Below are 15,973 nucleotides of genomic sequence, written 5' to 3'. Positions count from 1 at the left end.
ATGAAATTATTGACATACAGCATTTTCTTTTTAACAGCTAATTGCAGAAGATGGTGGTTCTCCAAGTCGGAGCACTAATTCAACTCTAAAAGTGAATGTGCTTGATATTAATGATAATTCACCAGTATTTAATGAAACCAGGTATACAGCCAGCATATCAGAAAAACAACCAAGCCAAACTGCATTGAATATGGTAAAGACATATATTGTATATCTCATAAAAATTATTTCTGTTGTAGACAACATAATAATAAAGTCATCATTAAATATGAAATCAATAATTACTCTGAATTGGTAATGATCATATTTTATCTCCAAATTTAATATATTTTCTGAAAGCTTAATATAGTTGATGGCTTTAATGTTGAGAACATTTGGTTGATGGACATTTCCAAAGATTTACGTAACCCCTTTTTTAAAATTTGTTTCAATATTCATAGCTTATAAGAAATTATACCTATTTAGTCCAAAATCATGAAAAAAATGGTAGAAAAATCAGACAAAATGTTGCACTAACTTCTTGGCGGGAAAAATGATGGTGTCCAAATCATTACAAATCAATTATAACCCTCCTTGGTACTTGAAGGTCAACTTTTGTTGTGTACCTTTCACAAAATAAACTGCATATTTTTCTTTGGAAATTTTTTATAAACATTTTGATTTAGATCTGCTTGTAAGCAATTATGTCTGTTTGGTCAAAAATTAACAGTTATGAAAAATACATAAAATATGCAAAATGCTGCCTTGAAATGTTGGCAAGAAAGATTGAGTGAATAACTTGTGAAGGCAAAACATATTATGTCTGTTTGGTCAAAAATTAACAGTTATGAAAAATATATAAAATATGCAAAATGCTGCCTTGAAATGTTGGCAAGAAAGATTGAGTGAATAACTTGTGAAGGCAAAACATATTATGTCTGTTTGGTCAAAAATTAACAGTTATGAAAAATACATAAAATATGCAAAATGCTGCCTTGAAATGTTGGCAAGAAAGATTGAGTGAATAACTTGTGAAGGCAAAACAAGTGTATAGAGGAAATGATTCAGCTTGACAGTTCAACATGAGTGGTGTGCAACATTATGTTTTTTGGTAACTTATTGAAACAATAATTAGAGGCTTATCAAAGTATACATAACCGCAGAGTGACATTGTGACTTCTTGTGTTTAGAGAAATCCATGTCAACCGTGTATATCATAGGTAGTCATCTCTAATTTTCTCAGAATAAGTCTGTGTTAAGTCGGGATACCAAATAATTATTTCTCATCTAATTAAAAATACACAAATAGTTTTTTCTTATACAATTATCAACCTGTAATGTTTTTCACTGTGATGACTAATCATTGACTAAATGTTTTTTTCTTTCTATAGAACCAGCCCATCACTGCATATGACATAGATGATTCTCCATATAATTTTATCATCTATGCAGTTGAGAGTGGAAGCAACCAAGATAAATTTAGGATTGACTGTAAGACTGTGTTCTGACATCATTTGCATGTCATGACTGTTGTTTTGTGATATATTAATTTAAACTTTGTTTTGTTCTATTGTAATTACTGCATGATTTTCTTTAATGAGCAGGCTATTAAAAGAGAGTGAATAATGCATGTTATTGTTCTCCAGCTAATTATATTGTGTTTGTTCTTTGTTGTCATGTCTTGCATGTGTTAATGTTGCAGTATATTTAATATTGAGGGGGTATATGTTGTTTATCTATATATACATTTTATACTTCTCTGGTCATAGGTCCATGCGACTAAACATTTAACATCAGAAAAGATGAAGAATTGTTTGCTCCCCTGTCAGCTAATACAGCAAGTCTCAGAAGTATTGGGGCAGCCAATTTGCAAACTCGCTAGCAAATTGGCTAACTGCTTGGGTTTTGACTAAACAGTTGGCTTTTGAATCTCGCTGGCGTCAGCTTGTGGTTGCGTCTATATTGCATTAGGGGACATAGAATGCTTTTACGTAGCCTGGTACATGTCTGGATTCCCCAGAATGATTGCTTTGTTATGCGAGGCGTGATAATGTTATAAGTTGTTTCCCTGGTCAGCCTGACTCGGAGAATGGCCACAGTCAGCTGGCATACAAGTGATAATATGATAAATGCGAATAATCCACCGATATTTACTATATAGGGTAGCAGTCTTTAACATTGATTGAAACTAAATAAAGAGTCAAGTTGAGAAACAGTTTTCTACAAATCAGGTAGAAAACAACAAAGTTTCACATCCAAACGATCTGTTGGGATAACATTGAGCCAACCACTGAAAACATTCAACCTCATTCGTCGTTTTTGCGTGGACAATCCCTTGTATACAAACACCTTATTACATGAAGAACATAGAACACTTTCCCTGGTATATTTTAAAGCGAAATAGATATCCAACTGTACGTCGCTGATTAGCTCTTAAAGTATGACGACCGTCCCCTATATAGATTCACCAAGACTGGGTGTGACCACAAGTCGGCGCCAGCGAGATTCGAAAGCCAACCGTTTAGTCAAAACCAAAGCAGTTAGCCAATTCGCTAGCAAGTTTGCCAATTGGCTGTCTTAGTGCTTCTGAGACTTGCTGTAATCGTCAGAGTGGAGCTGTTCATATTACTGATTGTCCAACATTGGAAACTTTACATTCTCGATCTCTTGAAATCAGCAAATCCTTTCTTTGATATATATTATATATATATATATACATATGTACATGTACCTTCAAGTTTCTAATTTTGATGAATACTTATTTAAAAGTACAATCTTCAACTTCTTCTTGAAACAGTATTTTGTATGTAGACACCTTGGGGGTGGGGCTCGGTCAGATTTTCTGATAATACCTTCAATTCTCTAATTTTAATGAATATTTTTGTCACTTTTGGTAAAAATACTATTTTCAAGAATAAGGCAAGTCCCATCACTTTGATATTTTATATTTAGACACCTATGATGTACCTAAATCAGATTCGTTCATTTTGTGAAGATAGCTTCAATAGTCTAATTTTAGTTAATATTTCTGTCATTTTTGGTAAAAATGCAGTTTTCAACTGTCAAACTGCTATGTATACAGCAGAGCTATATCATTTGTAATTATTTGGAATAGTTTTCAATCCGTAAAAGAGATAAGTATTAATCCAGTAATAATAGAAAGAGTGAGCGTTTAAAGTTGCGCGAGTTTTTTATGGTTAACACATATTTCAAAATAAAAACTACTCTACCAATCATCATAATCATGATTTTTATGCAATGAAACACACTTTTTACATGCGTATTTTAATAAACAACATCTTTATTTTCAACATTAAATTCATTGTCACTGCCCGGTACCCAAAGGCTTATGACCAGGGAAATATAGTTGTCATTAATGTTGCAATAATACATTTTGTATACACCAAGTTTTCACCATATACTATACATTCAAAAATACATTTTACATATTCACTATGTCTTACATGATTTGTGAAATGGCTTTAAATTAATCAATATGTTCCCTATTGTTAATAGCTCTTGATGGGACTATTTATGCAGTTCAGTCATTTGACTACGATGCAGGAGACACCGAGTTCAACCTAACCATAAGTGCACAGAACCCTGGGAGGTCAGATGTAGATGTTGCCGTGGTAACTATTACAGTGATTGACATCACAGAAACAACAACTGTTGTGCCATCAACACCCGCCCCAACAACAGGTATGCAAATGGGAACAGTATGTCTCGCTTATGGGCACTGGATTGACAGTCTCTGGTTCCGGTGGATCTGACCTGCCAACTGGCATGCCCAGATTACCAGAAACCAGAACTGTATCCAGTACCTTGGTGACCAGTGCTAGTGTGCCTCTGTTGGAACTCATCTTCATCATCATCATCATCACTGCATGTTTCCATGGCAACCACCCACCATCATCAGCATCAGCATTTAAACCATTTTCTGAACCCTCTGAGCATGAAAACGGAGAAAACATTCATTTCGGTTACTACATTATCGTCCAAACTCACCAGAAAAGGGATTGCCTCATTTCAATCTTCATCACTATGGCAACAGTCTTCAACATCTCTCATCACCGAACATTTCCTTGGTTGTTTTCACTTTTGACTATGGCATGCAATCTTCCTCATAACCTTTTAACCTCTGCTGCTATCGCATTCATAATTGTACTAGTTTTCATATTTCAGATTTAATTTAATACATGATATACTTAGTGGTTCTGAGGATTATTTGTAGTTCATTAGCAAAATGGCTTACAACTTTACAAAACATGTGGCATTTGCTTTGTTTCATAGATGATTCGCAAATCTAGTGTATGTATTTAATAACTATTCTTCTATTGTGCATCTACATTGTATGTAATTCAAGTAATACTAAAACACATCAAAATCGTATCGTTTTGAAAACCCGCTCTTTACACTGTCAAGTCTAGGTTGATAAAAAAAAGTGTTTTGCAATGTTGTAAGCCATCTTAATAACCAATGATCTGAATAATTCAGAACTGCTGTAAATGCAATTTAATTTAAGTATTAATTCTTAAACCAGTGTGTGTACTAAAAGGCCATTAAAATTAAATGCAATTATTCCCAGTAGTTTTAAAAATTAGTAACTCTAGTGTACTGTAAAACCACTAACTGTTTTTTGAACTAAAAGTTTTCAACTGTAATCAATTTAATCGATGCATACCCACTAGCAATTTAAACAACACCCTTTCCCACTGCTTCCAATCACTAAAGCACCAACTGAACCATCCTCATGAAGTAGCTACATCTACTTCCGCGATTCCTCATACAACCATCTCAACAGGTGCTACTGTGTCTAATGTAGTAAGGACTGGAACAACGGCTGCTGCCGGAGGTGGCACAGGAACCACATCTACTGTTGCTGGAGGAGGTGGTGGCACAGGAACCACACCTACTGCTGGAGGAGGAGGTGGTGGCACAGGAACCACACCTACTGCTGGAGGAGGAGGTGGTGGCACAGGAACCACACCTACTGCTGTAGGAGGAGGTGGTGGCACAGGAACCACATCTACTGCTGGAGGAGGTGGTGGCACAGGAACCACATCTACGGCTGCCGGAGGAGGTGGTGGCACAGGAACCACATCTATTGCTGGAGGAGGAGGTGGTGGCACAGGAACCACATCTACTGCTGGAGGAGGAGGTGGTGGCACAGGAACCACACCTACTGCTGGAGGAGGAGGTGGTGGCACAGGAACCACACCTACTGCTGTAGGAGGAGGTGGTGGCACAGGAACCACATCTACTGCTGGAGGAGGTGGTGGCACAGGAACCACACCTACTGCTGGAGGAGGTGGTGGTGGCACAGGAACCACACCTGCTGGAGGAGGAGGTGGTGGCACAGGAACCACACCTACTGCTGAAGGAGGAGGTGGTGGCACAGGAACCACATCTACTGCTGGAGGAGGTGGTGGCACAGGAACCACACCTACTGCTGGAGGAGGAGGTGGTGGCACAGGAACCACACCTACTGCTGGAGGAGGTGGTGGAGGAACAGGAACCACACCTACTGCTGGAGGAGGTGGTGGCGCAGGAACCACACCTACTGCTGGAGGAGGAGGTGGAGGAACAGGAACTGTACCTACTGCTGGAGGAGGTGGTGGTGGCACAAGAACCACATCTGCTGGAGGAGGAGGTGGTGGCACAAGAACCACATCTACTGTTGGAGGAGGTGGTGGCACAGGAGCCACGCCTACTGCTGGAGGAGGAGGTGGTGGCACAGGAACTGCACCTACTGCTGGAGGAGGAGGTGGTGGCACAGGAACTGCACCTACTGCTGGAGGAGGAGGTGGTGGCACAGGAACTGCACCTACTGCTGGAGGAGGAGGTGGTGGCACAGGAACTGCACCTACTGCTGGAGGAGGAGGTGGTGGGACAGAAACCACACCTACTGCTGGAGGAGGAGGTGGTGGCACAGGAATCACATCTACTGCTGGAGGAGGTGGTGGCACAGGAATCACACCTACTGCTGGAGGAGGAGGTGGTGGCACAGGAACTGCACCTACTGCTGGAGGAGGAGTTGGTGGCACAGGAACCACACCTACTGTTGGAGGAGGAGTTGGTGGCACAGGAACCACACCTACTGCTGGAGGAGGAGGAGGAGGTGGAGGAACAGGAACCACACCTACTGCTGGAGGAGGTGGTGGTGGAACAGGAATCACACCTACTCCTGGAGGAGGAGGTGGTGGCACAGGAACCACACCTACTGCTGGAGGAGGAGGTGGTGGCACAGGAACCACACCTACAGCTGGAGGAGGAGGTGGTGGCACAGGAATCACACCTACTGCTGGAGGAGGAGGTGGTGGCACAGGAATCACACCTACTGCTAGAGAAGGAGGTGGTGATGATGGCACAGAAACCACATCTGCCGGAGGAGGTGGTGGCACAGGAACCACAGTTAAACAATCCCCAAGAAGTGCAACCCAAACAGTCCTATCACCCAGTATGCCCCAGACAACAGTTAGTGGTCCAGGTCATGGTACAAATAAAGTCACAACAGACACCCCACTAACAAAAATCCCAATTGTTTCTCTGCCAACTTCAGACACACCTGAGGATTATTTCAACTTCCTTGATGAAGAAGATTATGATCAGACAATTTCTTCAGAAATCTCTCCAAGCAATGAAACTATCACTCAAGTCATTGCTGTTAATCCAGATGGCGTCTCAGAAGGAATCTTTTACAACATTACAAATCAGACAGTACAAGGTAAGATTTATTATTCTCTTATTTTTGTTAAATTCATCCAGTGCAAGTGAAGCTATAGCCAAGTTTTAATGTTATCTTAAATAATAAAAACACATGCTGGTATAAGAACGTTCCAATTTCATCTGCGTAGGGGGTTGATTTTAATCAATTTTGCACAGAAATTGACTGATGGCAATACATTGTATAACTCGTCTATTGTACGTATTCATCCTTCAAATTTCTTCAGCCTATATTATAAGGAGGGTAAATTTTTATGTATTTTTTTAATTTCTTTGTAAATTATTTCTCATTGATTTTGACATTTACTAGGCCTCTGATCAAGTTCAAATTATATACATTCTTCATATATTTAGTTTCTAATAATGGCGTCTTCTTGATGAGTGTAACCATAGATTACAAAACATATTGTTATTTTTAACACTATCAGCACTTTTCAAGACTTCTAATATCTGTAAAAGAGACAGACCCACATGTGTAATAATATTTCGAGCTACCTGCACAACAGGTATCATAATGTCTAAACAAACAAGATGATTGAGTTCTTTAATATCTATAGTGATTAAACAAATATTTAATTATTCTCTGTTACAATTGATTTAACTTTAATTCAAATTGTGTGTCAACTTTTTATCAATATAATCATCTATATAACTTTTTAACTTTCATTAACTGTAGAAGACCTTCCACTAATTTCACAGTTTTTTATTCACAGATTACTAAGGTAGTATTCATTTCCCTTTATTCCCGTAATTTACATTTTAGTCAAAGTTCAACAAAAATAACTTGTTAGTATCTAATAAATTTATTCCCAAACAGAATTCCTATTATCACATAATCAGTAACTCGTTAAAGAAACTTAAAATCAATACAGATAATCATCTTAGGATATGTATTTTTTCTAAAGTGTATCCGAAAGGTCCAGAAGTCCCAGCTTCCAACTTTGTTATTGATCCAGACACTGGAATTATCACTCTGGTTGAAGATTTGAATGGAGATATTGGTTTATATGAGTTGGAGATAACAGCATGGAATGGTACAGAATCTACTACAATTACCGTAAGTTCATTTCGTTTCTGACAACTTACACTACGTACATCATGCATGTTCGAATTTCATGTTAACAAGCATAGTCACTGTGGGTATCGAACATGACACGACATGACGACTGCTTCAAGCATTGTGTCACATTGCAGCTCCTAAGCAGTTACAATAGACCATTTTCCGTTCACTTCGAGAATCACGCGTTATGCGTGAAATCATTAATGTAAAAACAGGACAAACACTGGTCGTAGTGGCGTCGAACATCGCGTGAGATTTGACAAACGCGAAAATATTTTGGGGGACATTTCCATGCTTAATAATGTGCAGTACACATTTGATGATAGACAATTTTGATTAAGTAAGGGTATTCGTATTCGGTATTCGGAAGCAATATTCTGTCAAAGATCGGCCGGTCGATGTGAGTTACGAAATAAAGAAATTCGTGTTCAAAATCAAATCATTCGATTTTTGTGGCAGACGTTTGACGTGCGTCTTTCATGCATCTCACGAGATTTCACAGTTGAATGAAAAATCACCTATTGAAATGATGATTGAGGGGAAAATATTTTGATTGTGTTTATAAGCAGAAAGACGCATTTATAAGAGCAGATTTTCTTTGGCAATATGTGTATTGATCAAAACAAAGGATTTACAAGTTGAGGGTATGCAGTGTATGTGTGATTAGTGATCTCACATGAATTAAAGAAGTTTCACAAATTGCAAGATGATTAAAAAATCTCAAGAAACCTTCCTTGACTAGTAAGGCTGTGAAAGAATTAGTTTGTATGCTTTTCAGTCCATTTGTGCTTATTGAAAGCATCTAATATGTGCATTTTGCCTTTTTGAATTCGGCAATAATCTTTAAACATTTCCAAGCACCAACTGCGTTCTGTGATGCTGTTGGTTAGAAATGTGATTGATGCAGGTGGAATGTGATTATTTTCAAACGCCCCCAACGTGTGAGAGTTTATTTCAATGCATCATACCTTAATCTTTTATGAAATGTGTTTTTTTTCCTGCTTAGGTTGAGTTGATAGTGGTGAGCCCCAACAACACAGCACCACATTTTAAAAGTCCATCTTACGAGGCTGAAATAACAGACACAGATTCATCAGGGACAGATGTTGTTAAAGTCATAGCTGATGATGACGATGCACCTGTATATGGAAATGGACAAATCAGATTTGAGGTTGATGAAGATAATCCAATCACTGGTGAGTTCATCTGTCAATGATGCCTTGCTTTTTTGTAACAAAAATCATTATAGAGAAGACACTGGTTTATCTCCTCAAGACGGTAGCTTCGAACTCATCAAATTAATGGCTTGCATATTACAAATTCTTTCTCCATATCATAACCATTCAAACATAATTGACATCATGTTCATCAAAATTTGTTTGTCTACCACTTTAGATTATTTTCAAATCGATAACACTGGTATGATAACAGTAAAAAAATCTTTGCTACCCATCGTTACATTCTCTGTTAACTTCATGGTGTTCGTCTTTGACGGTGGTTTGCCACAACTGAACGATAGTACTCTTGTATCAGTGAACATCACCCGACAGTATGGGAATTTACATACTCCTGTCATTGTTCCACCAATCACCAGTATCAATTTGCCTGAGGTAAGTATGAAAATTAGTTAATTTATTTTTCAGAACCTGACCAGTTAATAAAGTTCATTATTTATTAAAAAATAATTCACAAACTTTTGTAGCTGTTTACTATAACTATGATTTTGACCAAAAATCATTGATATTGTATCAACATAATAAGTTAAAATGACTAATTGAATTAATTATTAATTTCCGGAATCTGTTTCCATATCCCCATTAATGAAAACCAACAACTTTTTATTCTTCTATAGAACACGGCCGTTAATTCCATAATCCATGTTGTTTATGCCATTGATGCAGACAGTGATATCAATGGTGAAGTTTTCTATGATATTCAGTATGTTGGTAGTCTCAGCGGTAACGCCATGGCAGCATTTGATATTGACCCCCTAACTGGTAATATCACAACTATTAGTGAATTTGACTTTGACAAAGGTTCAAAATATTACCAGGTGAGTGAAATTTAATTATTAACATAGGGGGCTTTTTTTAATTATTCAAATCGTGCACCTGTGTTCAAAGAAACTGCTGTAAAGCAGTATGCGTTGATTAATGGATTACCTCATTGCATCATGGGATACTGTTCATGTTGGTCGGTCATTTATTTCTCCAATGTAATTATAATTCTGAATCAGTAAACAAGATAGTAAACAAGATAGTTTTATGTTCAGAAGAGAGCTTTGTTAATTGGTCTCACAGGAAGTTTCTGTTTGCTACATAATTTGCATATTCTTGTGCAAGATCCCCTAATTTGATGATTATTATTTGATACAATCCATTCTGTTCGCCACATAATTTGCATATTCTTGAACAAGACCCTCTATTTTAATGATTATTATTTGATACTATCCATTCTGTTTCTTATATAATTTTGCATATTCTGGTACAAGAACCCCTATGTTGATGATTATTATTTGACATTATTATTATCCATTGAAAGCTGAAACCAACATTCTTCCAGCTTTAATATTCACTTTAATAATAATAATGGTATGAATTTGTAGATAATGGTTTATGCAGAAGACAAAGGCTACCCATCTAGAAAAGGATATGGTGTGGTAGGAGTTACAATAACAGATGTCAATGATGAACCTCCAATGTTTATTCAGGTATGCAATTTTTTGCATAATTTTTGCATAATTTTTGCATATTTTACTTATAATACAAATATTTTTCATTATAATACAAATTTTGATCAGTGATCAATATTCTGATTTTTGTGTTTTATGTAAATATCTCTGAATTATTTTTCGTTTGTTCACAGCCTGTCGGAACGTACCATGTGACTGAAAATGTTTTCAATGCATCTGTGGGTGTTGTTATGGCAACTGATATCGACAGTGGGGATAATGCCTATATTGAGTACTCCATCACAGGTAAGGTGACGACAGTCAAAAGAACAATTTTTCCTAAAAAATCAAGAGAATTCACTAGGTCAGGAGGTAAATTTACATCTCAATCAGGAAACAACTTCGATATCGAAGCGTATTTTGACAACACAAGTTTATTAATTTAGAACAACCTGACAGCAAACTCCACGTCCATTTTGAAGGTTGGTAACCAATGTATAAAAAAAATCATCTTCATGTAGGTGAAACTTGTGTAAAACTGTTCAGATCAGTGGATATTTTAACCTATTTGTTCCTATCTAGAAGATTCATTAGACTTGTTAAGAATAAATCACTGTTACTATATTAAGAGAGAATGTTCCTTGATTTGGGGATAATCTCCATTTTGGGGAAAAGTGTCTTGTTGACTTTGAGCATTGTAACAATTAGCAAACAAACAGTAAGACTGACGAATGGCCAAATCTATATTGACAGGCGTACATTTACATTTTTTCGTTTACTTCAGATCAAAGCCTGATGTTTGGTAATAATTTGACAATATATGCATGAACATAGAATGCATTGAAACAGTCTTCTTGCACATTTACAGCAGAAAATCCAAGATTGAATTATAAAACACAACAGCATAAAAACAGTATTGAAAACTGGGGTAATCCTACGTACATGATTGTTAATGTGTTTCCGGTACTATTGCTGTTGTTTAATAACAAACACTGTCCTATTGTCATTGTAAACACATTTTTAATTATAAACCACTATATTTTCACAAGAGACAAATTATAATATATATGAAATTCTGTAACTGTGAAAACATTCAGGGATTTTTATGAAGAAAAGTAGTGTGTATCTGGTGGTAAATTATGTTTCATTACAAGTGGATACATGTACATAGTAAATGTCATATGCATCATATTTCTTCTCTATTTGAATATTTTATAGATAAGACCTTCCAGTACCTTCAAAATGAAATGTGTGGGAAAGTGATAGCATAATATCTACTTTTAATATATTTTTAAAGCTAAAACAACATCATTTTTACACATTTTACATTTTAAGCTTGTTGTAAAATCATTTTTTTCTTTGACATTTAATTTCACTCTTTTGATATCGTGAGCTTTATACACTTGTTTTTAAGTTTGAGAATTTGCGAGGGAAACAATGTGTTCTATTGTTATTTTATCTGTTCACATAGATTCTAGTTAGTAAACTTGGCTTACTTATCGGCTAGAATAGCGAGACTGAAAAACAGTGAATAATTATTGCATTTACAGTATTTGATTCTCTCTTGCGTATGCAGACTATTTTTAATAATACTCAACAAATTGAATTGGAATATAAACACAATATGCTCTCTTCTCCAAGTAATTTGAGGAAGATGTACTGCAAAAAATTAGTGTGTTCTAAATTACTTAATTTACATATATAGTGGTGGACATTGGTTATTGCTTCATAACTGGTATGCTGTTTTCATTCCATCAGGTGGAAACGATGGAAACGAGTTCACTATCATCCCAGAAACAGGTGAACTGTTCACCAATGTTGAATTGGACCGAGAGGAAAATGGAATGTACACCCTGACTGTCACTGCAACCAATTCTAAAGCAGCTCCGCATTTCATGGATGCTATCACCATGACAATATCTGTAGATGACGTGAATGATAATGCTCCAGAATTCTTTTCATATTCTTCTCTTGTTGTCATACCAATGACTACACCTGTCAATGATGTTATTACTACAGTGCAAGCGAATGATACTGATCTGGTATGACATTAAATTTTGTGTTTTTTCTTAAACAATTTTGTTTCTGTTTATGACTTTACATAAGTCAAAGTCACAAAATAAATTCATATAATTTTTTTCAATATTTTTAAAAAAAAATTATCAAGACCTGTAGGCAATATGGAATTATGTCTATTAGGTCCAAGATTAACAAAGATCTTGTAGAAAATGCATAAGAATTTGGAAAATGTTTCACTAAAATTATGTCGGGAAAAAAATATGATAGTTAAAGGGTTAAAGCTGTACTATAATCTTTTTGGAAGCCAATAAAACTGAATTCACACATTATTCAGGTCACATGACTCTCAAATTTCGGGAGATTATTTTGTGATTATGTTTCCAACATCTTAGAGTGTTGGTAAGTCAGATCAGAAATTTTAAGATGACTAAAATTTGTTTGAAAAAACTTGTTTTTTGATTTATTGTCATAATCAAGTCATTAGGATTTCAGAAAAAATACGTTTGCTGGTAAATTTTCAATTGGAAACATAAAATGAAAGACTGGACAATGCATAAAACTTTGATTGAATTTTGCCAAGGCACCTTTGACCAGTCAATTAATTAATTAATGCTTCTGCTTGGTAACTGAGAGACAAACATGAAATTGTCGTTTTTTATTTTTTTAAAGGGTGCCAATGCTGCTGTGTTTTACATGTTGTCTCAGGGCAATGATCATTTCACAGTGAACAGAGACTCTGGTGACATTACTACCACAGTGTCATTGAACAATGGTGAAGCTTTGCAGACATTCCAGGTATGTAGTAGTTAATTAAATTTTGACAGTGAAATGAGATTCTCATTTATGAAATGGGGAGTGGTGTGTCACACTAAAAACTGAAACAATTTATTTCACAATCCATTCAAGAAGGCCGAATGGCGGCCATTTTTAGCTTAAAAATGATCAAAATCAAGCATTTCTGGCATTCTGGAATCGGATCTTGGCTGTTTAGAGATGGATTTTCTTCAAACTAGGTGCATACATTGGACATTATGGGTCCTTGATGCACATTTTGAGATCAGATTCAAAATGGCCGACTAGTGGCCATTTTGATTTAATGAATGTGGTTCTAGAGCCAATCTCTGACATGCTTTGACTGATTATATGTTATATATATTATATTTATATTATATTTTATATATTCATTATACATCATTGGTTTGACGATCTGATTAAAAATGGCTGGATGTTCATTTTTGTGATAAAAAATCATCGCAATCAAGCATTAGCTTCTGGATCCATATCTGTGCCAAGTTTATTTTCAAACTACATAATACATAAACAAAAAAGTTGAAAAGTTTTTTGCTCTTGATTTGCTAGTTACCTCAGGTATAAGTGGAATTAGTGTAAAAAATGTGATAAATAAATAATAAAATATATTATTACATTACAAAGTTATGTTTTTTTTCAGTTGACGGTTGTAGCTTATGATGGTGGATATCCTAGACTGGAAAGTTCTATTGATGTCACAATCAAAGTGTTAGATTACAGTACAGGACAACCCACATTTACAGGCATAGATGTTCAAGAATTCATGTAAGTTGTTACGGGTGTACATACGTATGTCAGTGTGTCAACATTTGACTGTAACTTCAGCTGATTCAAAATTCATTGTGCTTATGGGAAACATTATTGAGAGGGAGGGAGAGAGGGAGGCAGGGATCTTCCCCATTTCATTGCATTAAATGCATGTATTATCTTGACAACTGATACCATTATATGCATTATATTTGATTTCATCTTACACATCTCTAGAATGCCAGTTGCCATGGAAAATGAGAATCCTGGTAGTTACAGTGAATTGATCCCTGCTGCATACGATCCATTGGATGAAGATGGTAATGATATCAGATACCACATTGTTGCAGGAAATGATGATGGTAAGTCATGTGATACATGTATGACTATATGGTCATGTGATCTTTCCATGCAATGTGTAACTTGCCACATACTTGTATGATTAACTGGTAAATTGTAGATTTAAAATTTCTCAAAATCCACTTTGTAGTCGACTGGGGAAAACTGTAGATATATATGCATGACTGTGCTGTGATCTGATATCAAAAGACTTTAAAGGTCACTAAAAATCGAATGATGCATGGCAACCACTACACACCCCATCTGTGAGTGGTAATATAAAATCAATATTTTCCTGTATCCCTAGGATATTTTATGCTGGATTCTGTTACTAGAATTCTAACTACGCTGATAACACTAGACAGAGAATCCATATTAGAGCATAAACTGGTAATTAGAGCGACGACAGTGAGAAACACAACAACTACTGGAAGAAGGAAAAGAGATACTGGTAAAAGAAATTATTTTTTGATTGTACATCTTAAGTTTGTAAATTTGGTCTTCTCTAAAACTACTGGCAGATATGACAAAAAATGACAAAAAAAAAGCAAGTACATATTCTCACTGCTTTTTTGTGAGCATATTATCAAAATTCAGTGGAGTGATTTTGTTTTTATTTTAAATAGTGAGAATTGAACTCGTTAACAACATGATTAATTCTTAACGAGTGTAAATGAATAATTAACTATTGTGTTGCAGATCTTGGTGCAAATGAGATGTACATTGTGGTTCCTATCGGAGACAGTAATGATAATAAACCTGTATTCCAACAAGACACCTATGTCAAAGGCATCATGGACGACATCGGATATGGAAGTTCTGTTTTACAAGTTGAGGTATTTATTGTTATGTTGCATAGTTTATAAATATTATAAAATATACATTAATAGTTGTCTCCCACAATGCTTTGCATATACAGTGGCCCCTCGCTAAGTCGCGCCTCGGTAAGTCGCGATTCGGCTAAGTCGCGGGTACTTGGATGGCTCCCAAAATTTCTATTGTGTTTTGACAGCAATTTTGAAGTACAAAGACTAATGTTTCGTGGCATAGTGTTTTTAACTAACCGTTAAAGAGACAACTTAGCACCCACTGTCCGTCAATTGCTGAGACGCAATGGGTGACGGCGGCCTTACTCAAGGTGTCACAGGGGTGTCGAGTAGTGACCGTACGTACTTCTTGGCCGGTCCCATTTTGGTATACCTCTACAAAAACTCGCTACAATGAGTTGAATTCATAGAATTCTGATCTCTATACAGCTATACAGCCTGTTTGTACGCCATAAACTCACGGCGATCGACCGTGTCAAACCAAGTTAAGGGTTGCACGTGGTTGAGCCCACTATTCGTGGGTGGGTAAAAAATGAAAAGTAAATTTGTTTTCAAAGTTGACCAAGAGGCGACACTGCACAGAAAAACAAGCGAAAGTGTCCGACAATGATGACACCGATAAAGCTGTTTACATTTCTTTAAGAACGGTCTGCCGGAACTCCACTATCTGGTCCCATCACCCAATGCAAAGCATACAACTCAGATATGACGACTTTGAATTTAAGGCCAGTTCAGGGTGGTTCTTGCGATGGCAAAGAAGACACGCTATCGACACACGCAGTCTCAATCCAAGGC

The 15,973-nt window shown here is 36.4% G+C and overlaps 1 protein-coding gene across 1 annotated transcript in view; it reads left to right on the top strand.

Annotated features, from left to right (window-relative positions):
• Positions 1–15,973, top strand: part of LOC100375711 (protocadherin Fat 4-like) — a 106,514-nt gene that overhangs the window by 77,072 nt on the left and 13,469 nt on the right. Inside the window, exons 78-93 of the mRNA XM_085493769.1 lie at positions 38–193; positions 1,371–1,470; positions 3,496–3,681; positions 4,784–6,706; positions 7,611–7,762; positions 8,772–8,961; positions 9,161–9,375; positions 9,618–9,818; positions 10,371–10,475; positions 10,631–10,742; positions 12,195–12,478; positions 13,125–13,250; positions 13,906–14,030; positions 14,250–14,374; positions 14,659–14,802; positions 15,051–15,187. Of these exons, the coding sequence (XP_085349895.1) occupies positions 38–193; positions 1,371–1,470; positions 3,496–3,681; positions 4,784–6,706; positions 7,611–7,762; positions 8,772–8,961; positions 9,161–9,375; positions 9,618–9,818; positions 10,371–10,475; positions 10,631–10,742; positions 12,195–12,478; positions 13,125–13,250; positions 13,906–14,030; positions 14,250–14,374; positions 14,659–14,802; positions 15,051–15,187 (4,281 nt within the window). The remainder of the gene's footprint in view (positions 1–37; positions 194–1,370; positions 1,471–3,495; positions 3,682–4,783; positions 6,707–7,610; positions 7,763–8,771; positions 8,962–9,160; positions 9,376–9,617; positions 9,819–10,370; positions 10,476–10,630; positions 10,743–12,194; positions 12,479–13,124; positions 13,251–13,905; positions 14,031–14,249; positions 14,375–14,658; positions 14,803–15,050; positions 15,188–15,973) is intronic.

This window comes from Saccoglossus kowalevskii, chromosome 19 (assembly GCF_978046115.1).
Source record: "Saccoglossus kowalevskii chromosome 19, keSacKowa6.1, whole genome shotgun sequence".
Lineage (NCBI taxonomy): Eukaryota > Metazoa > Hemichordata > Enteropneusta > Harrimaniidae > Saccoglossus > Saccoglossus kowalevskii.
Note: the sequence above shows the minus strand (reverse complement) of the source record. Positions and strands in the feature narration are given on the sequence as shown.